At 41.4% G+C, this 26,231-nt stretch overlaps 1 protein-coding gene across 2 annotated transcripts in view; it reads right to left on the bottom strand.

Annotated features, from left to right (window-relative positions):
- CFAP47 (cilia and flagella associated protein 47) overlaps positions 1–26,231 on the bottom strand; it is a 1,117,227-nt gene that overhangs the window by 305,922 nt on the left and 785,074 nt on the right. For both annotated transcript variants that reach the window (XM_073664712.1, XM_073664711.1), the window contains exons 58-59: positions 16,274–16,369; positions 1,293–1,452 (exon numbers count right to left, since the gene is read on the bottom strand). In XM_073664712.1, the coding sequence (XP_073520813.1) occupies positions 1,293–1,452; positions 16,274–16,369 (256 nt within the window). The remainder of the gene's footprint in view (positions 1–1,292; positions 1,453–16,273; positions 16,370–26,231) is intronic.

Here is a 26,231-nt window from a genome sequence, read left to right as displayed (position 1 = left end):
TCCATACATTTGGGTAATCTCCCACATGTGTTTTGGCAAACTCAAAATGAGCCTTACAAATTTTGTGTGTAAGTAAAGACTTTTTTCTGCCAACTCTTCCATAAAGGCCACCTCTATGGAGTGTACTGTTTATTGTGGTCGTATGGACAAATACTCCAGTCTCTGATTGGGAACTCTGCAGCTCCCTCAGGGTTAACTTTGGTCTCTGTGCTGCCTCTCTGATTAATGCCCTCCTTGTCTTTGCTGAGCGTTTTGGTGGGTGGCCCTCTCTTGGCAGGTTTGTTATGGTACCATGTTCTTTCTATTTGATGATAATGGATTTGATTGTGCTCTGGGGGATCATCAGAGATTGGGATATTTTTTTATAACCCAACCCTGACTTGTACTTCTCAACAACTTTGTCCCTGACTTGTTTGGAGATCTCCTTGGTCTTCATGGTGTTGTTTGGTTAGTTGTATCTCTTCGTTGCAGCCTCTATGACTTTTCAGAAAAGGTGTGTATATACTGACAGACCATGTGACACTTAGTATGCACACAGGTGGGCTTCTTTTCACTAAGCATGTGACTTATGAAGGTAATTTCTTGCACCAGAAATTTTAAGGGCTTCATAGCAAAAGGGGTGAATACATATGCACATGCCAATTTCTAGTTATTTAATCCCAAAAATTTAATGTATGCATATATTTTTTTCGCTTCACTTCACCCACTTAGACTATTTAGTGCTGATGCATCACACCTAATTTGGATCACAAAAATATTTAAACACAGGTTGTAATGTACCAAATTGGTAAAATCCAAAGTGGTGAATACTTTTGCAAGCCACTGCAATGGTAATACAGTGCTATGCACATAAAATGTGTTGGAACAGGACATAAGGGATGTTCCTATGGTAGATATCCATTAGTCACATGTAATTTCTCACCTTTACACAATCATTGGTGCATACTTCATTGAAAAAAAGACTTTCAGTATAATTGGAATTGGAACATAATAAGTATGTCACATTTTCTAAGGCGCACACCTACATTTTCATGCTTGACATGTGCTTTCCCTTCCTTTCGGATACAACATTGCAAATCAATGTAATCCCTGGAGAAGCATCCTTAGCTGTAAGCAAGTTTTTTCTCTATTTTCCACTTCTGATGAATTATAGCATCAATCCTCCTCTGCCTGTAAGAATGTGTGCACATCTAAGGTGAATACTTATCTATTCCCATCTTCTTTAACTTACATGCAAAGACTTCTATTGCTTTTGCTTGTTTTATATAAATGTTTACTTTCTCAGAATTTACCTTTTTAGTTCTGTACTCAAATCTTCGATATCATCATGGTCCCAGCTGCCTCCATTTGCTTTTACCATGTGCACAACCACCAAAGCTTCGTAGAGTTTCATAGTATCAGGGGCAAAAAGTACTGGGATATCCAATTTTTCCTTAGCAGCTAAAGAAATACCTAAACACAATAAATGTCAAGTAAATGCCAACAATACAATTAGAAAGTAAAAATATTATTTTGATTAAATGCATGTAACAGGCAAGATCTACTTATTAGAAAGAACCTTTACTGCCCAAATGTGCCAAACCTGCCAAAAGGAGACTTTATTAGCAAATATCTGGCCTATCATAGGTCATGAACAGGTATATTTTATACAGTGGTACCAACTTGTGAAGCATGGTGTAAACAAAGTCTTATCTCTATAGATAAACTATAAAAGGTTGTGTAAGGCTGTGTGCCCACGTAGCGTTTTTCAAGCGTTTATGCTGCGGAATTTCCGCAGCGGAAACGCTTGTGAAATGCTAGGTAATCCGCACCCCATGGTCCCCAAGGGGATTCCGCATGTTCTATGCACATGCTGCGGATTTTTCCGCAGCGTTTATGCTGCGTACAAAAATCCGCAGCATGTCATTTAATTTTGCGGAAGTGCAGCGGAACTCCCGCCATTGACTTGCATTGAGACGCACAGAAACCGCGACTGTACATTTTTACAAGCGGCTTCTATGCGTCTCTATGTGCAGATGGTACCCAGTTCTGGAGGAGAGGAGACTCTCTTCCAGACCTGGGTACCACTGTACCTGTAAAAAAAGAATAAAATAACAAATAAAGTTTATACTCACCTGTCCGGCGTCTTCTCTCTGAATGCCAGCAGCGCTGAAGGACCTTCGGTGACGTCACAGTCATGTGACCGCAGGCCCTTCACCGCTCTGTCTCGCGATATGCCGGCAGCCGGGAACGAGCCAGGAAGCAGCGCTGCAGCCACGCCGGGGCCTCGGGGGTGAGTATAGCTTTATTTGTTTTAATTTTTACGGTTCACACTGTATAAATCCATGCTGTTTGCATGGATTTATACAGTGTGACCTAGTTGTCAAGCACTTTCCAAGTGATGCTATCGCCTGGAAAGTGCTTGTCAATCTGCATGCGGAAACGCATGTGAACCCGCATGTGGATCCGCATGTATTCTGCAGGAAAAAAGCATGCACAATCTGCATGCGTTTTTTTCTGCCAGGGAGATGCAGAAATGCTGCAGAAATTTTCTGCTTCATTTCTGCATCGTGGGCACATAGCCTAAAGGCATGAACCCTTTAACCATAAGGCTATGTGCCCACGATGCAGAAATGAAGCAGAAAATGTACAGTCGCGGTTTCTGTGCGTCTCAATGCAAGTCAATGGCGGGAGTTCCGCTGCACTTCTGCAAAATTAAATGACATGCTGCGGATTTTTGTACGCAGCATAAACGCTGCGGAAAAATCCGCAGCATGTGCATAGAACATGCGGAATCACCTTGGGGACCATGGGGTGCGGATTACCTAGCGTTTTACAAGCGTTTCCGCTGCGGAAATTCCGCAGCATAAACGCTTGAAAAACGCTACGTGGGCACACAGCCTAAATAACTATTTTTACTGCAGATGATGTAAACCTCTTCATTCTTTATGAATCCATATCAGTTCATTATCATAAAGATCTATATTCTCGTTGTCAATCTGTTATGAGTATGCATTAATGGTTTGATACAATCAAATCTTTATAAACAGGAAGGTAAGAGCAGTTTTGAAAATGTGTATCAGCACAATGCCACTGCTCCATCTCATTAATCTCGTTCTATGAGGAAATAGAACGTTGAACATTTTTTGACAAAAGGAAAATGAAATTGCCTTTGTTTCAAGCACAATTGGATTTTTAGACAAGTCTGAATTAGGTCTGAGTTATGTTTGATCAGGTGTGACAGATAATTAGATCTTGACTATTCTTATTCTTAAATCGCAATTTATTTATTATAATTAAATGCAAACAAAGACACTGGAATACTGGAGAATTCATTGCCTCTCTGGTTAAAAGTTATTTATGTTATATTAACAGACATATGACTACCTCATAAGAAGTTGCCATCATAACTGTATTATAATGTTAGCAAAAAGCATGAGTATGAGCTCATTCAGACATCAGTTTTTCTCACACAAGTTCTATCAGTGGAAGTGATCTACACAAAATTACCAAGACATGACCGATTTTGGTACCAGTCTTGTTGACTGGTTAATAGGTTTGTTGGATTTTTTTGCATACGAAAAAAAACTGATGAAACTCTGATGGTAAAAACTGATAACAGTGACCAAACACTGATAAAAATTGGATCCAGAACACTGATGACCCGCAGACCATTTTTTGTGTATGAGAAAAATCACTGACATTTGAATGAGCTCTTCGATGGAAGGAAGTATGGATGTTAGAACAACCTAGAGGTGTAACTTCTACATGCATAATAGCACAATGGCATGCTATTTAAGTTCCATGACTGTTCTCATTCACTTTGAATAAGTATTTTGCTATCCAAAAAACTTGGGCACAGGTTATTGCATGCTACATCTGTATATAGGAATTGTTCATAGTCAGTAACCATGGAGACAAATAGATCTACATAAAACCTGTAGGCACAAATGAGTAGGTAGTGGTGTACAGACACAGGAACACTGCCAAGTTTGAATACCCCCACTGAAAATGTGCAACCTCCTTGTTGGTAATAATGCAAAGGTTCTGACTACCTAATAACAAAGGGTATGGCTCAAACCGGAGATGGGCTCAAGTGTTCCATTCATGTTTGTCTAAACATTTAGAAGCTGGCATTTAAATGGAGCGATCAGCTCACATTGGTCCCCTACGATGCAGTGATGAGTTACATTAGCTACCATGGACCAGCTGAAGGATTCCATAATTGCCATACTGGTACTCCTGTGAAGTCCAGCCATCCTGTGTGGATTGTAGTATTGCAGAATACAGAACAAGTGATCCAAGGGTCACAGGTTCAAACACCCTAAGGGGACTACAATATTAAATAAGAAAAATAAGAAAAATGTTTTTTAAAAATCAAATCTTATGTTTAAGGGGGAATAAAACTAGGAAGTCACTTTTACAAAAGAATTGGGTTTACTTGTAGATCACACTCTAAACAGCAGCATGCAATATCAGTCAGCATCTTCTAAGGCCATCATGGTATAGTAATGAATAGAAGAGAAATCAGCTCACGGGACAGAGACATAATATTACAATTTTACAACACAATGGTTTGGCCTCACCTGGAATATGTCATTTAGTTTTGGACACAGATGCTAAAGTTAGAAAAGGTGCAAAGAAGAGCCACAAAACTGAAAAGGGACATGGATGATCTTATTCATGATTAAACAGTAAAAGAACCCGGACAGGTATTTAAATGGTCGTTACAAAATATATAGTGAAAATCTCCATGTAAAGTTCCCTCAAAAGGCAAATGCATACTTTTCATCTGGAAAAAAGGGTAAGTCTCCAGAGGCAAAAACCCTTCTGAGACCAGAAACCATGAGATCTATTAATCTATTGAATAGCCAGCATGAAGAGCTGGTCACAGTAATTGTTGATGGCTTCTGAAAAAACGTAGATAATTTCTAATAAGAAAAGAGCACAATCTAATGTATAAGATTGTTGGTCTGAATATTGATCCAGTCTAACAAACAGGAAGGACAATTTGCTTTTTTAGGACATATCGGTTCATGTATTATGTTATTTTTTTCCCTATAGGGGAAGCAAATGTCTAAACTTTTACCAGTACCTCTTCCCTTCATTCTTATCCTTTCCAATCCCCTGATTAGATTACACGTACATTTGTCTGTTATCAACTGTACTATGTAGCTAACTATGTATCAGAATGGCTGCCTGTAACAACACAGCTAACTGCAAATTTCTCTGAAAATAAAATCACCTGTCTGCCATATTAACGAAGTTGACTGTGATAAATTTTATTCTTTTTTAAAATAATTTCCAGATAGTACTATTCCACATAAAAGATCTTGTATAGTTAGAGTATTTTATATATGTTAAATCAATGTAAATTACTCTTAACCATTTACAGATATGACTACTTAAAGTGTAAAAATAAAGCGAGGAGCTTGACAATGCATAACACATTTTAGCAACATTAAGCCACCAATATCTCATAAAAGTCAATATTATTGCCTCTATTCTGACTTTAAGAAGTTTAGGAAAAGCACTAATCTTTTGTTTATTTTGCATTCAAAATACGTATTTGTCTCACCACAGGACAATGATGAAAAGATTACAAAAAAAGAGTCATATGCAGAATTCACAAGAACATAAAATTAACATTACAGGAAATAGAAGTCTTTAGCTGTAATTTATGCTTTTTTTTTCTAAAGTTCTGTATAAATTAAGCAGTTGGATTAAAGAAAAAAGGAGCTTGCTTGCATCTCCATAAAAAGAAAAGCTAAAAAGAAATTGAAGTAATGTCTTTGGAATTGCACATATTTCTTCCTACTAAATTGGAAAGATTATCTTATTTTTTAAATACAATAGGATAGCAGAGCACTGATGAGAACTGAAGTTTTTATTCTCCTCTTAGATATTACAGCTGCTGTTAACAGCTAGTATGTTTTAGATAGTTAGCGAATTGATTTTATGTACATCGAATTTGTGTCGAATTTTTGAGAGTTCATTGGACCCAGCGAACTGACACCATTTGCAAATCATTTTGTACGACTTGTTCAAATTGCCTGCTGCCATTTTACACAATGCAGAAGATTGTATCAGCCAGAAAAGGCTCACATGACCTCAGGTGTGACTGGGTTTCTCAGTAATACCTTGCAGCTAATAAATCACATGTTAAAACCATTCGGGAGGGACTATCATAGACTGTATAAAAGACCAAGCAGGGAATGTAGTAAACAGTATGTAAAGAATATGGGCAGTGAGAGGACATCACAGCTTAACAATTTAAATAGGAAGATAAATAAATAAAACAGTAAAATAAATTCAATACCGATAGTATATGACAATATAAAAGTGAAGAATGGTTACCATGAGAGATGGGAAAATTTATTCTAGTAGAGTTAAATTCTACTAAAATTTTACAAAAATCCATATTTTCCAGAATGCTGATTTTTTGTAATAAAATCGGCAAGAATTCAGCAATATGGTTTCTGGCCGGTCACCATTTTGCTGAACAATAAAGGGCGGGCAAAAAGTTGAAAGACAACAAAAGAAACGAATTAGCTGGTAAGTAGAAAAAGAAGGGATCAATATTGGCACTCCCAATCCAGGTAAATAAAATCCAAATTTATTTACATAAGATTAAAATCCATTAAAACTGTCTAACGCGTTTCTGGCGTGATACTGCCGCCCTTACTCATAGCACATAAGGAAACAAAATAGGGAGGGGTATATATACAAAGGAAGTGATACAAGCCATATATGACGACATGATTACCATTTATAATATACCAAAAGTGCATAGCAGAGAAGCAAGAAAACACAAAGAATTTACAATTATTTGATGTAACATAACATATACCAAATCAACTAATATATATAAAATAAGTTGTTTTTAAAGTTCATGTCTTTTGGATATTTGGAATCCAAACGTAGGATCAAATATGCCTCACGCGTGGTAAGAAGCTTCTGTCTATTACCACCATGTACAGGTGGAAACACTTTTTCTAATCCAAAAAAAGAAAATGATGTAAGGTCACTTTTATGCACTGATACAAAATGCTTGACTGCTCCTGAATATGTTTGATTTTTACTATAAATATATTGTAAATATGTTCTGCTATACACTTCTTCAATTTGCGAATCGTACAGCCGACATATAACATGTTGCATGTTTAAAATGTGATACAATAGACAACAAAGTCGGTGTCACAATTAATAAATGCAGAAATATTATATTGTATAGTGGGTGTAATAAAAATGACCCGAGTTTGGTCCTGTGCATAAATGCAGACATTGCATCGAAACCCAGCACATTTGTGGAAACCTTTTATCGTAAGCCAATGATTGGTATTGGCAGGTTGTTTTAGAAGGCTCAGGGACAAGGAATTACTGAGGTTTAAATCTCCTCTAGGAAAAAAATCTACACCCACGTGCAATAACCTGACGTCGACGACGAACGTCGTCCTGGTTAATTACTGGTAAGTATTTTGAAATAATATTTTTAATGTCCTAAAATTGTGGACTGTAAGGAGTGGTGAACGTAATTGGGGAATCTTTATTTGATACCGAGGTATGTGAGTTCGTAATCTAGGTTTGTTGGATACCAACTTAAACGCACGATCAATTTCAGTGCGGTTGTATCCTCTAGCTATGAGCCTTTTAGCAGTAACTTGGCTTTCTTTCAAAAAGGATTGGTTAGATGAACATATCCGACGTACACGATTTAATTCACCATATGGTATGGCTTCAATTGTGGAACGAGGATGGGAACTGGATGATAAAAGTAAAGTATTCCCTGAAGTTGGCTTTCTATATAGGGAAGATTCCACTTTGTGTGTTTTAAAATTGCCACTCAGGACTATGTAAAAAAAGGGAGTAGAAAGACAGCGATTACTGACCGTAAATTTCAAATTAAATACATTAGAATTTAAATATGCTGCAAAACTAACAACTTCGTTAGGGTCACCCTGCCAAATTAATAATAAGTCGTCAACATATCTAGCAAACCAAAATATGTGATCGGAAAAAATACATAATTCTTCCCACCAAGACATGTAAAGTATGGGTTGGTGAAAATTTAGAACCCATAGGTGCACTGAGCTTCTGTAAATAATATGATTTATTAAACATAAAATAATTGTGGGATAATAAATATTTCAGAACCACAATTATAAATTGTTTTATTGGTGTGTATATTTGCTGTATCTATCCAAATGATGTTGAATAGAAATAATAGCCAAATGATGAGGGATGGATAAATATAAATTAATAACATCAGAAGTGACAAAATAATAGATAGATTGCCAAACAAATGTAGCAAAAATCTTAAGTACTGCTGTGGTATCCTTTAGAAATCCTGGAATTCTAAGTACTAATGGTTGGAGGTGTTCATCTAATTGTTGGCTCAGATTTTCATTCAGTGAATTTATGCCCAAAATTATGGGACGAATGGGAGGTGGAAAAATTCCCTTATGGATTTTTGGGAGCCCATGAAAAATGGGTAAAATGGGGTAATCTGGTATGAGCCAACAAGACAGCTTATCATTAAGAATACTCAATCTACAACCTTCTTCCACTAATAGGGACAAGATGCATTTATATGAATTGGTTGGGTCAGAACAAAGAATTAAATAAGTAGAATCGTCAAGCAAAATGTTTTCAACCAATCTGATGTATAATGTAGTATCCAGAATTGTAATACAACCTCCCTTATCCAATTGACGGATAGTAAGATCACTATTAGATTGAAGCTCTTGGATAGCTTTAGATTCAATGGTGGTAATATTTTTGTACTGGGAAACAGATGATTGTTGACCATGTAATAACCTCAAATATCTTTCAACAAGTGTCTGAAAGAGGTCAAGTGAAGGTACCCTGGATTGCAATGGGTAATATGAAACATTAGTAGGTGTCACTTTAATATTGTTATCCTTTATAAATTCAGCCGAATCTCTCTCATTCTGAAGTGAAGAAGATAATGTCAAAACCGCATTGTGTTTGAGTACAGAAAACACTGCTGTATCATTGGTAAGGGGTGTATTCACCCGAGACCTGGTAATAGATGGTTCATAATAGATGGATCTGGTATGTATACTGTTATCATATTTGGTATGCCAATTGTAGGCTTTATTATTTTTATAGTCCATTGTGTCCCTATGGAATTTAGATTGTTTAGTTTTCACTATAGTGTCTTCCAAACATTTTAGATGTTCAGTCATCTTGGTGGATAGTAAGGTAAAATCCGACAAATTTTTAAATTTGGAAAGACCAGCATTAATTTGGTCAATTTCAGCCAGCAGGCTGATTAGTATGGATTCTTCTTGGGACACTATGAGCTCCATGAGTTTCAAGGAGCATTGTGATAGAATCTCATTCCATTTGTTGAAAAAATCCTCAGAAAAGATATAAGTAGGATGATTTTTTAACACGTAAACCACGAGGAGTCATATTCCTCTCCAAGTACATTTTCAGCGTATTATGATCCCACCAGGTGCGTTGCTCCTGGTAGGATAATTTTTCAAGTTGCTTCATGAGAGTGTTTAATTCAGAAGGTTCACCCTCTGTATAATCACTTCCCTCAAACACCAGGGTGAAGCATGCATATCGTGAGTCCTTTTTTTTCTAATTACCAGCTGTGTTCACCAGTGGGACCGGCACCCTCCAGAGATGCATTTTCTTAAGTGTTCGTTGGATTTGGCGTGGCAACTCCTTGACCTTCTCTCCTATACAAAAAAAAACTAATATTCGCCTCGCCTCGTCTTACCACCGCTGTGCACTGCATCTTCATGCTAGGCCAAGACTTCGGGCCATGACAAGGTCCAGGATGACCCTGATAGTTACCATCTGTTTACCCATATCCATATTTGTTTAGGCCAATTTGACATTTCTAAGGCTGTCTTTGCATTACAGAACTTGAAAGGAGACCTCGGAATGTTATTCACATCTTTTCAGGGTAATTAGAGTACCAGCAATTTACCATTTTTTTTAATAAATACAATTGGCAAATTCAAATTTCAAAAGATTCACTCCTGCTTAACATTTGGGTGTGAATTTTTAGCTAATATTTGTGAGAGTCGATTTATTCAACAGACTTGTGCCCTTTTAAAAAAAGAGACATATCGGACCTACATTCGTGTCAAAAAGTTTGAAGAATGACACAAATTTTGGTTTTCAGTTTGTTGCGTCTGTATTTTTATATCTTTGTATTACATGTTTCTATTGTATATTAAAATACAATTATGAGCAATTGATAAGTTTTTAAGCTTTTATTGACAAATACATTCAGTTCATGCAAAGACTAAATATTTGACCCTTATTTTTCAAGACTTCCGTAATTTGCTATGGCATGCTGAATATCATCTTTTTCCCCAAATTCTGATTGTTTATCACAATGTCTATGTGTTTGTCTAACTGCTTTTTAAAGACTGACCATAAGTTCTCATTGGGATTGGGATCTCTTGAGTTTCCTGGTCATGGGATCTAAAATTTCAATAATTTGTTCACCGAGCCACTTAGTTATCACTTTTCATTGAAACATGGTGCTCCAAATGATGGAAAAACCATTGTTCATCACCAAATGGTCCTGGATTATTTGGAGAAGTTGCTCTTGAAGGATGTCTAGATACCAATCCTTATTCATGGCAGTATTTTTAGGCAAAAATTTGATAATCGCAAATCCCCTGGATGAAAAGCAACCTTACACATGAATGGTCTCAGGATGCTTTACTATTGACCTGTCATTACTCTTGGTCGAGCTCACCATTTCTTCTCTTTATAATCATTCTTCAAGTTCACTACAGTCCAATCCCTGCAATTCCTGCAAATTGACATTTTGAAGGAAGTACAGGGATTTGACTGCAGAGGACTGGGGTACATTTATTTTCTGTGATGAAATCTCCTTCAGATTGTTAAGGACATATGGAAGAAAGATTGTGCCATGCCATCAGTAAAGCATCCTGAGACAATTCATGTGCGAGGTTGCTTTTCATCCAAGAGAAAAACACTGCAATGAATAAGGGATAGGATTAGTATCTAAAAATCCTTAAAGACCAATTTTCTGCCAACAATTCAGGAGCAATTTGGTTATGAATAATGATTTTCCCAGCATGGCAGAGCAGCATGTTACAAAGCAACAGTGATAGCTAAGTGGCTCAGTGAACAAAACATTGAAATAGTGGGTCCACAGAAAGAAATCTCCCAAGATGTTAATCCCATTGAGAACCTGTGGTCAACCCCCAAAAATTCAGTAGGCAAACAAACACAGAAAGTGTGATAAACCACAATCACTGATTAACCCCTTAAGGACCGAGCCACTTTGTAGGTTAATGACAAGGCGTCATTTTTTAAATCTGACCACTGTCACTTTATGAGGTAATAACTCTGGAACGCTTCAACGGATCCCACTGATTCTGAGACTGTTTTTTCGGGATATATAGTACTTCATAATAGCGGTAAAATTAAAGGACTGCTCCCAAACTGACATCTGAGGCGTCCGTTTGGAGTATAAACTCTTTCTTAAAGTCGGGTGCCACCAGAACTGGTTGCTAATAGTGCCACCTTCATTTCTTGAAAGGCTGACTCCACCTCTGCAGTCCACTTGGCCATAGCCAATTTCATCCAGTTAAGGAGGTCGGTCAGGGGTGCGGCCATCATGGCGAAGTTTGGGATGAACCTCCTGTAGTGTCCCACAATCCCCAGGAAGGCTCTAACCTGCTTTTTTGACAGCGGTCTCGGCCAGGTTTGGATTGCCTCCACTTTACTAATTTGGGGGTTGATCTCGCCTCTACTAACCATATAACCCAGGTATTTGGCTTCTTCTTTCCCCATGGCACATTTCTTTGGGTTTATTGAAAACCCTGCCTTCCTGAGAGCATCGAACACCGCCTGGACCTTTTCCAGATGACTCTCCCAGTCTAGGCTGAAGATAACAGTATCGTCCAGGTATGCCGTGGTATATTGCTTATGGGGTGCAAGAATTCGATCCATAGCTCTCTGGAAGGTTGCAGGGGCCCCCTGCAGTCCAAACGGCATCCGGACCCACTGGAAGTAGCCACCCGGCATAGAAAACGCAGTCTTCTCCTACATCCCTTTGTCAAATCCAAGGTGGTTATGTACCTTACTGGCCCAAGCCTCTCAATCAGCTCATTGATGCGTGGCATGGGATATGCGTCAAATTTGGAGACTTCATTCAACTTCCAATAGTTGTTGCAAAATCTCCACTCACCATCGGGCTTTGGGACCAAGACGATTGGGCTCGACCAACCGCTCTTGGATTCTTCAATGACACCAAGTTTCAGCATACAAGCCACCTCTTTGGAGATCAACTCTCGTTGGGCCTCAGGTATCCGATAGGGCTTCAAGTTCACCCGCACATGTGGTTCCTTCTGAACCTTGTGTTCTATGACCCTTGTGCAGCCCGGCAATTCTGAGAACAGATACCGGTTTTTCTGCAGGAACTCTCAACACTGCTGTTTCTGGGCCTTCGTTAGCGTTTCCGCTTTTGTGACTCCTCCAACGTCACCTTCTGGCTTGCCCAGCAAGCATGGAGCTTCCACAGCCCCCTGTCTTGCCACGGCTTGATGAGGTTGACGTGGTATATCTGGTACGGCTTACGTCGTCCCGGTTGATGAACCTTGTAGTTCACATCACCAAGCTTCTCCACCACCTCATACGGCCCTTGCAATTTGGCCAAGAACTTAATCTCCACTGTAGGAATTAGCACGAGGACTCGGTCTTCCGGACTGAATTGCTTCACTCTGGCTGACCGGTTGTAGACCCTGGCCTGAGCTTCTTGTGCCTGAAGGAGATGTCCTTTTACGATGGGCATCACCTTTGCAATCCTCTGCTGCATCAGTGCCACATGCTCGATGATGCTTCTGTGGGGCGTGACCTCGGCTTCCCAGGTTTCCTTGGCTATATCCAGGAGACCTCGCGGATGTCGGCCATAGAGGAGTTTGAATGGCGAGAACCCCGTAGATGACTGTGGAACCTCTCAAATGGAGAACAACAGATACAGTAGGAGACAGTCTCAGTCTCTACCATCCTTTTCAATGGCCTTCCTCAGCATACTCTTTAGCATTTTATTAAACTTCCCCACCAGACCATCTGTCTGAAGATGGTACACTGAAGTTCTTAGCTGGGAGATTTGCAGGACCTTGCATAACTCCCTTATCACTTTACTCATAAAAGGTGTTCCCTGGCTGGTCAGGATCTCATTTGGTAAACCTGTCCGGGAGAAAACGTGGACAAAATCGCGGGCTATACTCTTTGCGGAGGAGTTTCTCAGGGGAATTGCTTCCGGATAACGTGTGGCATAGTCCAGGATGACCAAGATATATTGATGCCCACGAGCAGATTTAACTAGGGGATCGACCAAGTCCATGGCAATTCTCTCGAACGTCACTTCAATAATGGGCAATGGCACGAGGGGACTTCGAAAGTTAGAGGTGGGGGCGGTTAGCTGACACGTAGGGCAGGACCAGAAATACTTTAGTATTTCCCGGTGACACCCAGGCCAATAGAACCTTTGCATAATCCATTCCTGCATTTTTTAAACCCCTAGATGTCCCCCCAAGATATGCGAATGGGCCATGTCCAACACCTTCTGTCTATAGGGACCCAGCACTATTAACTGTTCCCCGGCTCTTCCCTCACTTTCGTGTCCCGGTACAACAACTCCCCACTCACCATAAAATAGGGAAACATTGTGTCAGCCCCCGGCTCCTGTGCAACCCCACAACCCCATAGGTCCCTGTGTTGGGCAGACCCAAAAGTCTCACTGGTCACCCCTAACTCTGGAATATCAGACTCAGGGGACACTACCTCCTCACCCCCCACAAGAACACAAAAGGGAAACCTGTCTGACTCTGGGTGTGGTGTTACCCCATCAGGGTTAACTGGTTTCCTATCTAAACCAGCAAACCCAGAATCCTGCCCCCAAAGATCCCAAAATAAACAAATGTCCCGGCCTATAATTAGAGGGTGCAACAAGTCCAGAACGACGCCGACCTTGGGGGACTCAGTACTGTGGGCCGTTTCAATGTCCACTCTGGCCATAGGGTAGTCCTTAGCATCACCATGGATGCACCGTATGCTGACTTTTTTTCCCTGGGATCAGTGTGAGAGGAAGGGTGGCCCTCACAAGGGTCACGAGACTCCCAGAGTCTAGCAGTGCCGTTACCTGCCCACCATTCACCTCCACGGAACATGCTTGTGGCCCCTCGCTGAGTGGAGAGTTCACACTGCAGACCGGATATGCATAATATGAACAACGGCGTCCTATGTTGCAGTCCATCGGCTCGGAGGTCAGGGGACAATGGGCGGCTATATGGCCTGGGCCGTGGCACCTCCAGCAAACATCACCCGTAGGAACCTTGGGCACCACCTCCCTCGCCCCTTTGGACTTGGATGCCCCACCCCCTTTTGGGCCTCCATCCCGTGCTGGTACCACCAGTATGGATTGGGCTGTCTTCCCAAAGAACCTTCAACCACCTGGTATCCCTCGACCTGTCCGATCAGTTCATCCGCATTCTGGGGATCCCCCTGGGCAACACAAGTCTGTATGGACCTCGGTATGGAGTGCACAAAATGGCTCTACCATCTGCGCAAGCATAGAGGACTCTGGCTTCAGCAACTTCTGGACCAGGTGCAACAGGTCAAACATTTTGGAGCGAAGTGGTTTGTCCCGGTTATACGTCCAGCGATGAACCCGCTGTGCCCTGATAGTCATTGTCACCCCCAAGGGCTTGCTATAGAAGGGCTTGCTATAAAATCCATAGATTTATTGTTGAATTCTTTGTACAAGAGTAAAAAACACCAAGCAGTGTGCACATAAAATCACATAGGAAAGAAACACAGGTTACACGTTTCTGGCCCTCAGGCCATTAGTCTCTACCTTTTATATAAAAATGAAAATGTTTAAGGGCTTGGAAAATTACGAGATATGCAAATTTATGTTTAACAAATTTCAGATTTTTTTTTCACCGCTTGAAAAAAAAAAATTATACATGTTTACAATCGCTATAATCGTACTGTCTTGGAGAATCATACAGCCAGGAAAATTGTACAGTTAAATGAATGCCATAAAAAAGGAAAAATTATTGCAGAATTAATTTTTTTTTGCAATTTTCCTGCACTTAGAATTTATTTTTCCTGCTTTCCAGTACATGGAATGGTAAAATATATGATGTCATTCAAAACTACACCTCGTCCTACAAAAAACAAGTCCTCACATGGCTATATCGACAGAAAACAAAAAAGGTTATGGCTCTTGGAAAAAGTGGAGGAAAAAATCTAAAGCACAGACATATAAAACTGCCTAGTTAGGAGGAAGCTAAAAGGCATTGGTTTATTTTAAATGGCATTCATCATAGTTGAACATTACAGAGGAATTTGGAGGAAATATAGCAAATGTGCTACAAATAGATGAGGCTGTGGTCTAAAAAATGCAGCAGGCAGTAAAATGATATATGTGCGCAAGTGGAAATAAGATTTACATCAGGGTATTGTGTTTTTCACCAGAAAAATCTGAAATATGCTAGGTGCAAACTTAGCCTTGGAGAAGCAGCATGGAATTGGATCACTGGCTTGCTCTACCCTAATATTTCCCTGGCATGTACTTTTGATAGGAGTAATTTGAGTAGCAGAAGTATCCCATACTATTAGCTAGGCTCACATCACATTTGACGTACAGTGGCTTCATCAGGGCTTACGTTTGAACTTCTGCAAAATGGGATTTGGGTGTATGCGCTAAAGGGGCCATTGACTATAATGATGCAGATGGAGTCATAGTGTGCTCTGCCGTACATCACTTTTGGCCGTATAAGCCTAGTTGAGGCTGGCAGCAAGACATAATCTACTACATCTTGGTGCCCGCTTCTAATAGGAGTATATGGCTGAAAATAATGTACGACATAGCACACTGCAACTCTGTCTGCATCATTATAGTCAATGGCCTTGTTAGCGCATACGCTCGAATTCTCTTTTGCAGGGGTTCGGACGTAAGCCCCAATGGAGCCACTGAAAGTAGGGTCAAACATGATATGAACATAGCCTTAGAGTAAAGTTTTGTTATGAGCAAAATACAGAGAAAGAGGACAAATCAAGAAATAGTGATTATTATAAAAAGATAAGGTATTCAAAATGTATCATTCTAAGTATATTACAGATGTTTGCAATATAAAAGCAGACACAAGATTTCTGTATACCACAAATAAAGGGCAAAACACCTGCACATAAAGTAAGATGATGAAACCATTCTGCTATTTCTTCAAGAATATCAAGCCAAGACGCCTAAAATAAATACCTTGTGTTTGCTTCAGGGGCAGACAGAAGGCTGGCTCTTTATTGATGGAATGCCGCAGAACAGATGCACTAAGTCGATGCATGGTCTGTTCTTGATCTGAAATGTGTAAGAAAAAAAAAGATGGAATATTTTTTATACTTCAATGTCAAATTCAAGGAAATAAATTCACTGATGGTTGAAATGTGATCAAAGGCCTTTTCTAATGAAAGTACTTCACGGATGAATGTTCTTCAAAGTACACTCTCAAATAGGAGGTGACAGCATCTCCCTTCTCTTTCTTTTCTCTTTGCATTTTTAATCATGTTGCTTGTCATGCCTGTGATAATTTGAGGTTTTAACCTGGAAATCATACTAACTACCCTTACTACAAATTAAGAAGGTAATCAAATAGCGTGGAAAATATTAAACAACTAAAATGCCATAATTAAAAAGAAACTTTCATATTACCTTCAGAAATCCATTCATGATAAATGTTGCATACAAATATTTTATTAAACTCCCATTCCCCTATTAACCTTTAATATGCATTTTTTAGTAGAGGGGACTAAGTAATTTTCCCAACTGAATCCAATTTTAGGTAACATTTGACAGCTGGCAGATTTTCCGTGGCTCTTTCTGTGCCTGAGCTCTGGGTAACTGAATGATTATACCAAACAGGACAGAATGATATTCTGCAGAGTATGTAATAGGTCACTAAAAAGAATCAAGAGTCTGCTATACCTAAAGTCCATTGAATACAGTATAATAATGCTCCAATCTCGGCTGCCTCATTACATCTCCCTCATTTAGGACTGATGGTTGCTGCATTATACAGTGTCTGCTGCTATCCAAGAGAGTCAGAGGGTCAAGAAGGTCGGGCTAAAACTATCGCTCTCATTTCATCTCCCTAAATTGTGATTGAAGGTCATTGCATTTTATAGGAGATAAGAAAGTGGGAAGAATCTGTGAAATTAGGGACAAGGCTGCCCTCTTGCTGTATTTTTCTAGGGATCCAACTCAAACAATATAATACTTTTGAGCTATTAATTAATAGACCTGAAGTTATAAAATGCTGCCAAGTTATGGAAACTGGGAGTAAAAAGCCCGTGATAGAAGTTTGTATAGACCGCCTCCCTGTCGGAGACTGCTAAGCACTTCTGAATCTCTAGAGGTCCCATTGAGAATAAATGGAGTGGAGGTGCGCATGCGAGTCTGTTGCTCCATTTAGATAGAGCTCTTCAAATCTCCGTTCTCAGTATCATTGGGGTCACAGTGGTCAGACCACCAGCCAACAGAAAATTATCCATATCCTTTGGATAGGTGATGACTTCATATTTTGGTACAAACCCTTTAACATCCTAGTGCCATAGACTAGCTAGCACACAGATCAAGGCCCTGTTGACAATTTTTTACATCTGGAAATGTAGTTCTAAATGGTCTGCAACTCCTTTGGGCCCCTGTGCTCAGACTATGTGTCCGCCCTTGATGCTTCTCTCAACTAGAAAAGCAAAAATTAAGCCTCTTTGATGTTATGTTCATGAAATCCTGTACATCTTGTGCATCAAATTTAGGATAAAATCGAACAATCAAGATTCTATGTCCTACCATATAGAGTTTCTATGAGATAGACCTGCACTAACATTTATTCTCATGTAATTAAAATGAATAAAAAAGGTACAATTAAAGAAATAAATACAATATGTTGTACGATTCTCAGAACTGGAGGATACATTATAAGTGACAGGTGCACCCGTAATCTTAAAAAATTCTTAAAATATATACCACATTTACTCCATGAAATTATTTAGCATTTGCATCATATTATTGTCACAGCAGAAATTGATGGATACCATTGTCCGCTCTGTCAAAAAAGTAGATTGCACGGCAAGTATAAGAAGGTTCTAAGGCTACGTTCACAGGTTGTAACCCTGAAGCATTTATTTTTCACAGATCACTGGAAAACCACGTGAAGGCAGCCTTATAGTCTATTATAATTTTTATTAATAGTTTTTTTTATTTCCCTCAAAACATAACACAGAAGTGACATAAGCATATTTTTAATACACTGCAATTGTTCTAAAATTGCATTTGTTGTTTTTGCTGTTATATCAAAGTAGTTTTCATTAAAAAAAAAACAAGAGTGCAGAAATGACTCACTAGAACGAATTTCTACTGATTTTTTTTTTAGTTTTTTACATAACAAGGGCACTAGTCAGGCAGAAGAACATGATCAATGTATTCTTTAATCAGTCTGGAATTGTAAGCACAAAACACAGAGTGTACCTTGTAGATAAATACTAGAGAAAAATAGACATTAAGTCGATTCTACATTCAAAATGTTCTAGAATGAACAATGTCTAATCCTTTCGCTGCCATTTACTCTTATTTATCTGTCAAAAAGCTGAGACAAAAAAAAATAACCAATGCAATTTTCTCAGCAAACTGAAATCAATGCATGCAGCTCTACTCTCAAGTATCTAACCCAATATTGTAGATTTAATTTATTTATTTATTTATTTTACTTGCTTATATAGCACCATTAGTTTACAAAGCACGTCATCAAAATCATCATCACTGTCCCCATTGGGACTCACAGTCTAAATTCGCTATCACTATGTGTTTGGACTAGCAGAACTAAGTTTTCAATATTGTACAACCCACTGTAACATCACTATATTTATTTTTTTGTTTTCTAAAGGACTGTACATTAACCTATTTGGGAGCATTTACCAAAACCAGTGCTAAATAAAACTGGAGGAAATCTATAGCTGCCTGAGTCTATTCATTACCATTAACTACTTTAGCTTAGAAAATTCAAAGCGAGATTATTTTCAAATTAATCGTAAATGCGTTTATTGTTATCTAAAGCCATTGTAAAGTATAAATTGTAAGTTTTTAAGTAGTGTAGTGTTAAGTAGTTGCTATAAATGTTTATGCTTTTAGATTTTGCTGGATCCGAGGAACACTTTAAAGTTGAGAACTAAAGGACAAAAAAAAGTCTTTTAGCTCCTGAGTCCCGTAGCTTTGACAGTGTAAAGTCTAAAGTGTGCCATTCCCAGGCAGCCAGTAATGAAAAATGCATAAACGTTTTTTTTTCTTTGATGTCCCTGAATATTTCACATTTTTTTATAAAAAATATGACTGGACATGATAAGTAGACAGTCTGAATGAAATTAAAAAAAAACTGCTGTTCATGTTATTACATATATTTTCATATAGTGGCTGCTTAGTTGAACATCCATTGATGTTAAAATCGGAGGTTAAAACAAAGTAACATGTTAATAATTCTAGTGTGAAAACTTAATCTCAGTTCTCATGTCATAAGACAAAATACTTAGCCTAATATATGGATTATTTTTTTCAGTGACAGTTTACCACAAAATTACATTTTTGGTCAATGGTGCAATGTGGGCAAAAACACAAACACAAATAATGAGAGCTTGAGTGTACATACCATCGAGTAGAGCCCTGTTATTGTTATAGTTTGTAAAGGAAGGCTCCAGATCACACTGGTACTATGCAACTTTCCCAAAGGCAGAGTGAACCTCAAAATGCAATCATGGCACAGAGAAATCTGCTGCCTTTACTTAAGACATGGAAATTGTAGGGGTCAGGTAAATAAGTGTCCAATCCTGCTGGTGAGAGTCTACTTTGATTTTTGCTACTCGCTGTCACGACTTCCATTTGTAAAATATTTTCAAATAGATAACATAAGAGGGTCTGTTGGGTTTCCAATGCACAAGCAAGATTAGCACTGCACATTATAGTATACTTGTAAAAAATACCAAAAACCCTTAATGAATGGGCAAAAATGTCAGTGAAGCACAGCCTAAAAGATAAGTTTATAAAGCACATTTTATTTCTGTAATTCTCAAGGAGTATGCAATCAGATCTATTGGGTATCTGAACGGTTTAAGGGTGTTTGGAATTTTCGTATCTCTTAGCATTGACCCATTATATCTCCATACTACATCTAACTGTCTGATGCTTGCTCTCACCTTCTTCCAATCAATTATTCCTAATGTTCTGACCTTCTGGCCATGCACCAATGGAAAGAATTCCATCTGCTTTAACCTCCACATTTGTTACTATGCCTTGTGTCTTCTGCTTCAGTACAGAAAATTTTGAATCTTCTATATGTTAGCCACTGTAAGCAACGCATAATATGCGAGTTGTAACCTGGGGATTCCCAGCAGAGTAGTCCGTGGATGTTAAGAAGTGAAAACCAGGGAAATTCTTAAGGACGTCACATATAATGTAGCATCGGCATCTCTGCCTCCTGCCAGGCAGAGACGCTGTTCCCTCATTGCCGTGGCCCTGGTCCGGCGTCTTCCGGCTCCTGTCCTGCTGCTGTGGTGCACACTGCACGCAGCTTCATGGGCACTGTGCCAAGGGCGCGCGCTCCCTCCCTCTTAAAGGGGCCATGCGCGTCATCCTAAAAAGTCCCCGGCCAATGGCCGGAGGATTTCCCCTATTTAAAGCACCTCCTCCAATATGGAGGTGCCTGTGCAATGGTTGTTGTTCCGTGTGCTAACTCTTGCTTCAGCCCTCAGGTCACGCTGCCTGTCAGTCCTGCCCGCCAGTCTGCCTGTCAGTCCTGCTTGACAGTCTGCTGCCAGTTTCCTGCCGTGTTCACCAGCATGCTTACCAGGAAACACCTGTCAGTAACCTGTCGTGCCCGCCAGCCTGTCTACCTGAAAGTACCTGCCAGTTACCTGCTGTGCCCACCACCCTGCTTACCTGGAAACACCTGTCTGTTACCTGTTGTGCCCGCCTGCCTGCCTACCTGGAGCACCTGCCTGTTACCTGTCGTGCCCGCTAGGTTGTCTACCTGGACCACCCGTCAGCCTTCCTGCTGTGCTCATCCACTGTAACGGTCAGTTCCTGCCATCGGACCCATGGGAGTCACCTGCTCTCACACAAGGTCGGTCACAGAGTGGCACCTGGTCCCCCTGCTCGGTCCCTCCCTGGTTCACGGAGTCGATTGAGCCGCCGTGCGACCTTGGTCAGGCCGAGTAGGTACTTAGTCACGCCCCTCTGGTCCCTACTTGCACCGAAGCATAGAGGTTCCACCACCCGGACCGGTAACAGTTTGCACAGGCCATGAAACCCGGTGGCCCCCAGGCTCCTTTGCTCTCTGACCTGTACCAGGAGGTCTCACGTCAGAGATCCCAACAGGAGACTATCCTGTCCTACCTGCGGACTGTCAACTCCCGCCTGGACACGCTGTCCACCCAGTCAGTGTCCGTCTCCAGCCTAGCAGCACCCGCTTTGGCGGCACCTCAAATCAGTGGCGCTATGGCACCTGGCTCGGGACCCTGGCTCTCTGTGCCCCCACGTTTTGGTGGTGATCCGTCTTATGTCGGGGCTTCTTGAACCAGTGCTCGCTGAACTTTGAACTCCTGGCACATCAGTTCCCCTCTGACCGTGCGAAGGTGACGTTCATCATGTCTCACCTCACCGGGGAGGCCTTGGCATGGCTTAACCCTCTGTGGGAAAGAGGGGACCCCCTGGTGTCTGATCTTCAGGCTTTCTTCGCTGCCTTCCGGAAGGTCTTTGATGAGCCCGGACGAAAATCTTCTACTGCCTCTTCACTTCTCGGCCTCCGCAAAGGGAATCTCACCGTGGGCCAGTATGCCATACGTTTCCATACCCTTGCATCTGAGCTTGCCTGGAACAAGGAGGCCCTGGTGTCCACCTTCAGGGAGGGTCTTTCCAGATGGATCAAGGACGAGCTAGCCGGTCGTTGCATTCCTTCTACCCTGGACGACCTGTTGTCATTAGCTACCCGAATTGACATCCGTTTTTTGGAACAAGCTAAGGAGACTACCCGGGAGAGAAGATTTCCGTGTCTCGCTCCTGTATTCCAAAGCCCAGCCTCGCAACCAGCAACTCCTCGGGCACGTTCCCCAGAGCCTATGCAAATTGACCAAACCAAGATGGTCAAGTCTCGCCTGGAGACACGCCGAGCTGAGGGAAGTTGCTTCTACTGTGGCATTAAAGAGCATTTGATCCGTTCCTGCCCAGTGAAGTTGGGAAACTCCAGTGTCTAGGACCACTTGGAGAGGTCGTCCTAGGCAAGAATAAATCCTCTCCATCCTTGACTCTATCTGTTTCTATTTCCAGTGGTGAAACCCGCTTCTTTGAGACTGCCCACCTGGATTCCGGAGCCGCTGGGAATCTCATTTCACAGGCTGTAGTGGAGCGGTATCAGATTCTCACCATATGTCTGACTGAACCGTTGGCGGTCGCCTTCATGGATGGGAGACTTCTTCCGGAGACCATCTTGCTCGTCACAGAGCCTGTAACCCTTCAGGTGGGAATGCTGCACTCGGAGAGGATCTCCTTTCGTGTGCTGTCTGGTCTCTCTCACTCCCTCTTGCTTGGTCTATCCTGGCTACAGAGACAAGAACCCGTCCTGAATTGGAGGTCTGGTGAAGTGCTCCGTTGGGGGCAGGAATGCCATGAGTCCTGCCTGGATCCGGTTCATGCAGCTCGACCTCCGTCTACTCCGGCTAATCTACCTGGTCTGCCGACACCCTACTGGTCCTATGCGGACGTATTCGACAAAAAGGAGGCAGAGACACTACCACCTCATAGGCCGTATGATTGCCCCATCGACCTGGTACCTGGTGCTTCTCCTCCCCGCGGGCGTATCTACCCCTTGTCGCTGGCTGAGACCCGGGCCATGGCTGAGTATATAGAAGAAAATCTTGCTAGGGGATTCATCCAGAAATCTACCTCCCCGGCTGGAGCAGGATTCTTCTTCATTAAGAAGAAAGATTGCTCTCTACGTCCCTGTATCAATTACAGGGGCCTTAACCAGATTAGCATCAAAAATAAGTACCCCCTGCCTCTCATCTCAGAGCTGTTCGACCGCCTTAAAGGCGCGAAGATCTACACCAAGCTCGATCTTCGTGGGGCGTACAATTTGGTTCCGGATCCGCCAGGGAGACGAGTGGAAGACAGCATTCAACACCCGGGACGGTCACTACGAATACCGCGTGATGCCCTTTGGTCTCTGTAATGCTCCAGCCATCTTCCAGGAGCTGGTTAATGACATCTTCCGTGATCTCCTGTATTCTTGCGTGGTGGTGTTCCTGGATGATATCTTGGTCTTCTTTCCGGATCTACCCACACATCGGAGGGATGTTCGTCGGGTTTTGCTAAGGCTCTGGCAACACATTGTTATGGACTTCATTACGGATCTCCCTGGTTTCTGACGGTTGCACAGTCATTTGGGTGGTCGCTGGCAGCTTTTCTAAAATGGCCCACTTCATCCCTCTGCCTGGTCTTTCATCTGCATCTGTGCTGGCTAAGGACTTCATCCATCACATCTTTCGTCTTCACAGCCTACCCCTCCACATTGTGTCTGATCGCGGGGTTCACTTCACTTCGCGCTTCTGGAGAGCTACGTGCAGGCAGCTGGATGTCTCCTTGGATTTTTCCTCTGCTTATCACCCTCAATACAATGGTCAAGGGGAGCGTATCAACCAGGTCCTTACAAGCTTTCTCCGGCACTTCGTCAATGCTCACCATAACGATTGGGTTGAGCTCTTGTCCTGGGCCGAGTTCTCCTATAATAACCATGAGAGCGAGTCTTCTTCTAAATGCCGGTTCTTTCTGGTCTACGGTCAACACCCCCGGAGTCTCTTGTCAGCGAATTTTCTGTTATTTAGGAGGACACCAGATCTGCACTTCTTCAGTCTTCCGAGTGGATGAAGAGACATGCTGATAATAGACGTCTGGATCCACCTCAATTCCGTCCGGGAGACAAGGTCTGGCTTTCCTCCAAATATGTTCGTCTCAAGATACCTTCCTATAAGTTGGGCCCGCGGTTCATCGGTCCGTTCGAGGTTGTGAACCAAATCAATCCCGTGGGCTACAAGCTGAAACTCCCGGCCACCTTACGAATTCCCAGCTCCTTTCATGTATCCCTCCTCAAACCTGTTATCCTTAATTCCTTCTCTGACGATCCAGGTACCACTCCAGCTCCAGTCTCCGATGAGGATGTCTTTGAGGTAGAAAACATTTTGGCCACCAAGAGGGTAAGAGGAAAGACTTTCTTTCTTGTGAATTAGAAGGGGTTTGGCCTGGAGGAGAGGTCTTGGGAACCCAGAGAGAACATTCATGCCCCTCATCTTCTTGAAAAATTTATTTCGGGCTTAAAGAAGAGGGGAAGTAAAGGGGGGGGGGGTACTGTAGCATCGGCGTCTCTGCCTCCTGCCAGGAAGAGACGTCGTTCCCCTCACCGCCGCGGCCCTGGTCCGGCATCTTCCGGCTCCCGTCCTGCTGCTGTGGAGCGCACTGCGTGCAGCTTCCCGGGCACTGTGTTTAGGGAGTTGATTGAGCTGCCGTGCGACCTTGGTCAGGCTGAGTAGGTACTTAGTCACGCCCCTCTGGTTCCTCCTTGCACCGAAGCACAGAGGTTCCACCACCCGGACCCATAACATACAATAGATTAAAGTGGGTCGAATCCTCCTGTACCGATACAGTGTGCACAGGGGCCTCCTGACTCTCACCCAAAACATGATATTGGGAGAAAAAAGGATCTGCACATAGAAATTCCAGTAGTCCATCCTTTTGCTATCTGGGAGACAAGCCATTGCCAAAGGAGCTCTCTTGAAGAATACAGAAGTGCTCGGCCAAGCCAAGGTACTCCTGTGTATGGGGGGAGTTAAGAGAGATAGCTGTCAGACGAACGATCATTTGTCCGACAGATATCTAATGTGCGCTTTAAGAATTTGCTCATCAGTTTCCTACAGTTTACTACAACATTCCAAGTGGACATTGTGACATAATCACACCTGTCCTACTGTGAAATAAGATGGGCACATATAAGTAAAGAGTCAATAGACCCATACATTACCACAGAGAGCAGAAACCTGGAACCACCATGCTGCGCACTTGGGGGACGTGCACAGTGTGGTGGTCCCAGGTTTCTGCTCCCTGAGGTAATGTATGGGTCTATTGACTCATTACTTATATATGCCGCTCTTATTTCATGGTAGGACAGGTGTGTGAGGTATCTGGTTATATTTACCCTGGAGACAGCCAACAAAGAGCATACTATATTTATATGTATTGGTAAATGATTTATAGCCTGGATTTCCACTATAATGCGCACTCTGGTTGTTTTTAATTATGTATTTGCCCAGTGTATCTGTTTCATTTATCCTGAATATGTGTAATTAATAAAGTGGTTTCTATTTTTGATAATATTACCTTTCTTGTCATTTCTCTTGGCGTTATGGCCATCTCCTCTTTCAGATTTATATGACGACTGGTCTTTTCATGAGTCGAGGCAGTGGCAATAATATGGAAATATACACTGTGTTCAGAATTATTAGGCAAGTTGTATTTTAGAGGATTATTTTTATTATTGATCAACAACTATGTTCTCAATCAACCCAAAAGACTCATAAATATCCAAGCTTAATATTTTTGGAAGTTGGATTGGGATTTTTTAAGATTTGGCTATCTTAGGAGGATATCTGTTGTGCAGGTAACTATTACTGTGCAGAATTATTAGGCAACTTAATAAAAAACAAATATAATCCCATCTCACTTGTTTATTTTCACCAGGTAAACCAATATCAGTGCACAACATTTAGAAATAAACATTTCTCAAATGCAAAATCAAAAACCAAAACAAATAGTAATCAATATAGCCACCTTTCTTTATGATGACACTCAACAGCCTTCCATCCATAGATTCTGTCAGTTTCTTGATCTGTTTTCGATCAACATTTCGTGCAGCAGCCACCACAGCCTCCCAGACACTGTTCTGAGAGGTGTACTGTTTTCCCTCCCTATAGATGTCACATTTTATGATGGACCACAGGTTCTCTATGGGGTTCAGATCAGGTGAACTAGGGGGCCATGTCATTATTTTTTCTTCTTTTAGACCTTTACTGGCCAGCCACGCTTTGGAGTAGTTGGATGCATGTGATGGAGCATTGTCCTGAATGAAAATCAT

Source organism: Phyllobates terribilis, unplaced genomic scaffold (genome assembly GCF_046119375.1).
Source record: "Phyllobates terribilis strain yellow unplaced genomic scaffold, ASM4611937v1 Scaffold_2__4_contigs__length_985480577, whole genome shotgun sequence".
NCBI lineage: Eukaryota > Metazoa > Chordata > Amphibia > Anura > Dendrobatidae > Phyllobates > Phyllobates terribilis.
The sequence above is the reverse complement of the archived record's forward strand: the minus strand, read 5'-3'. Positions and strand labels throughout refer to the sequence as shown.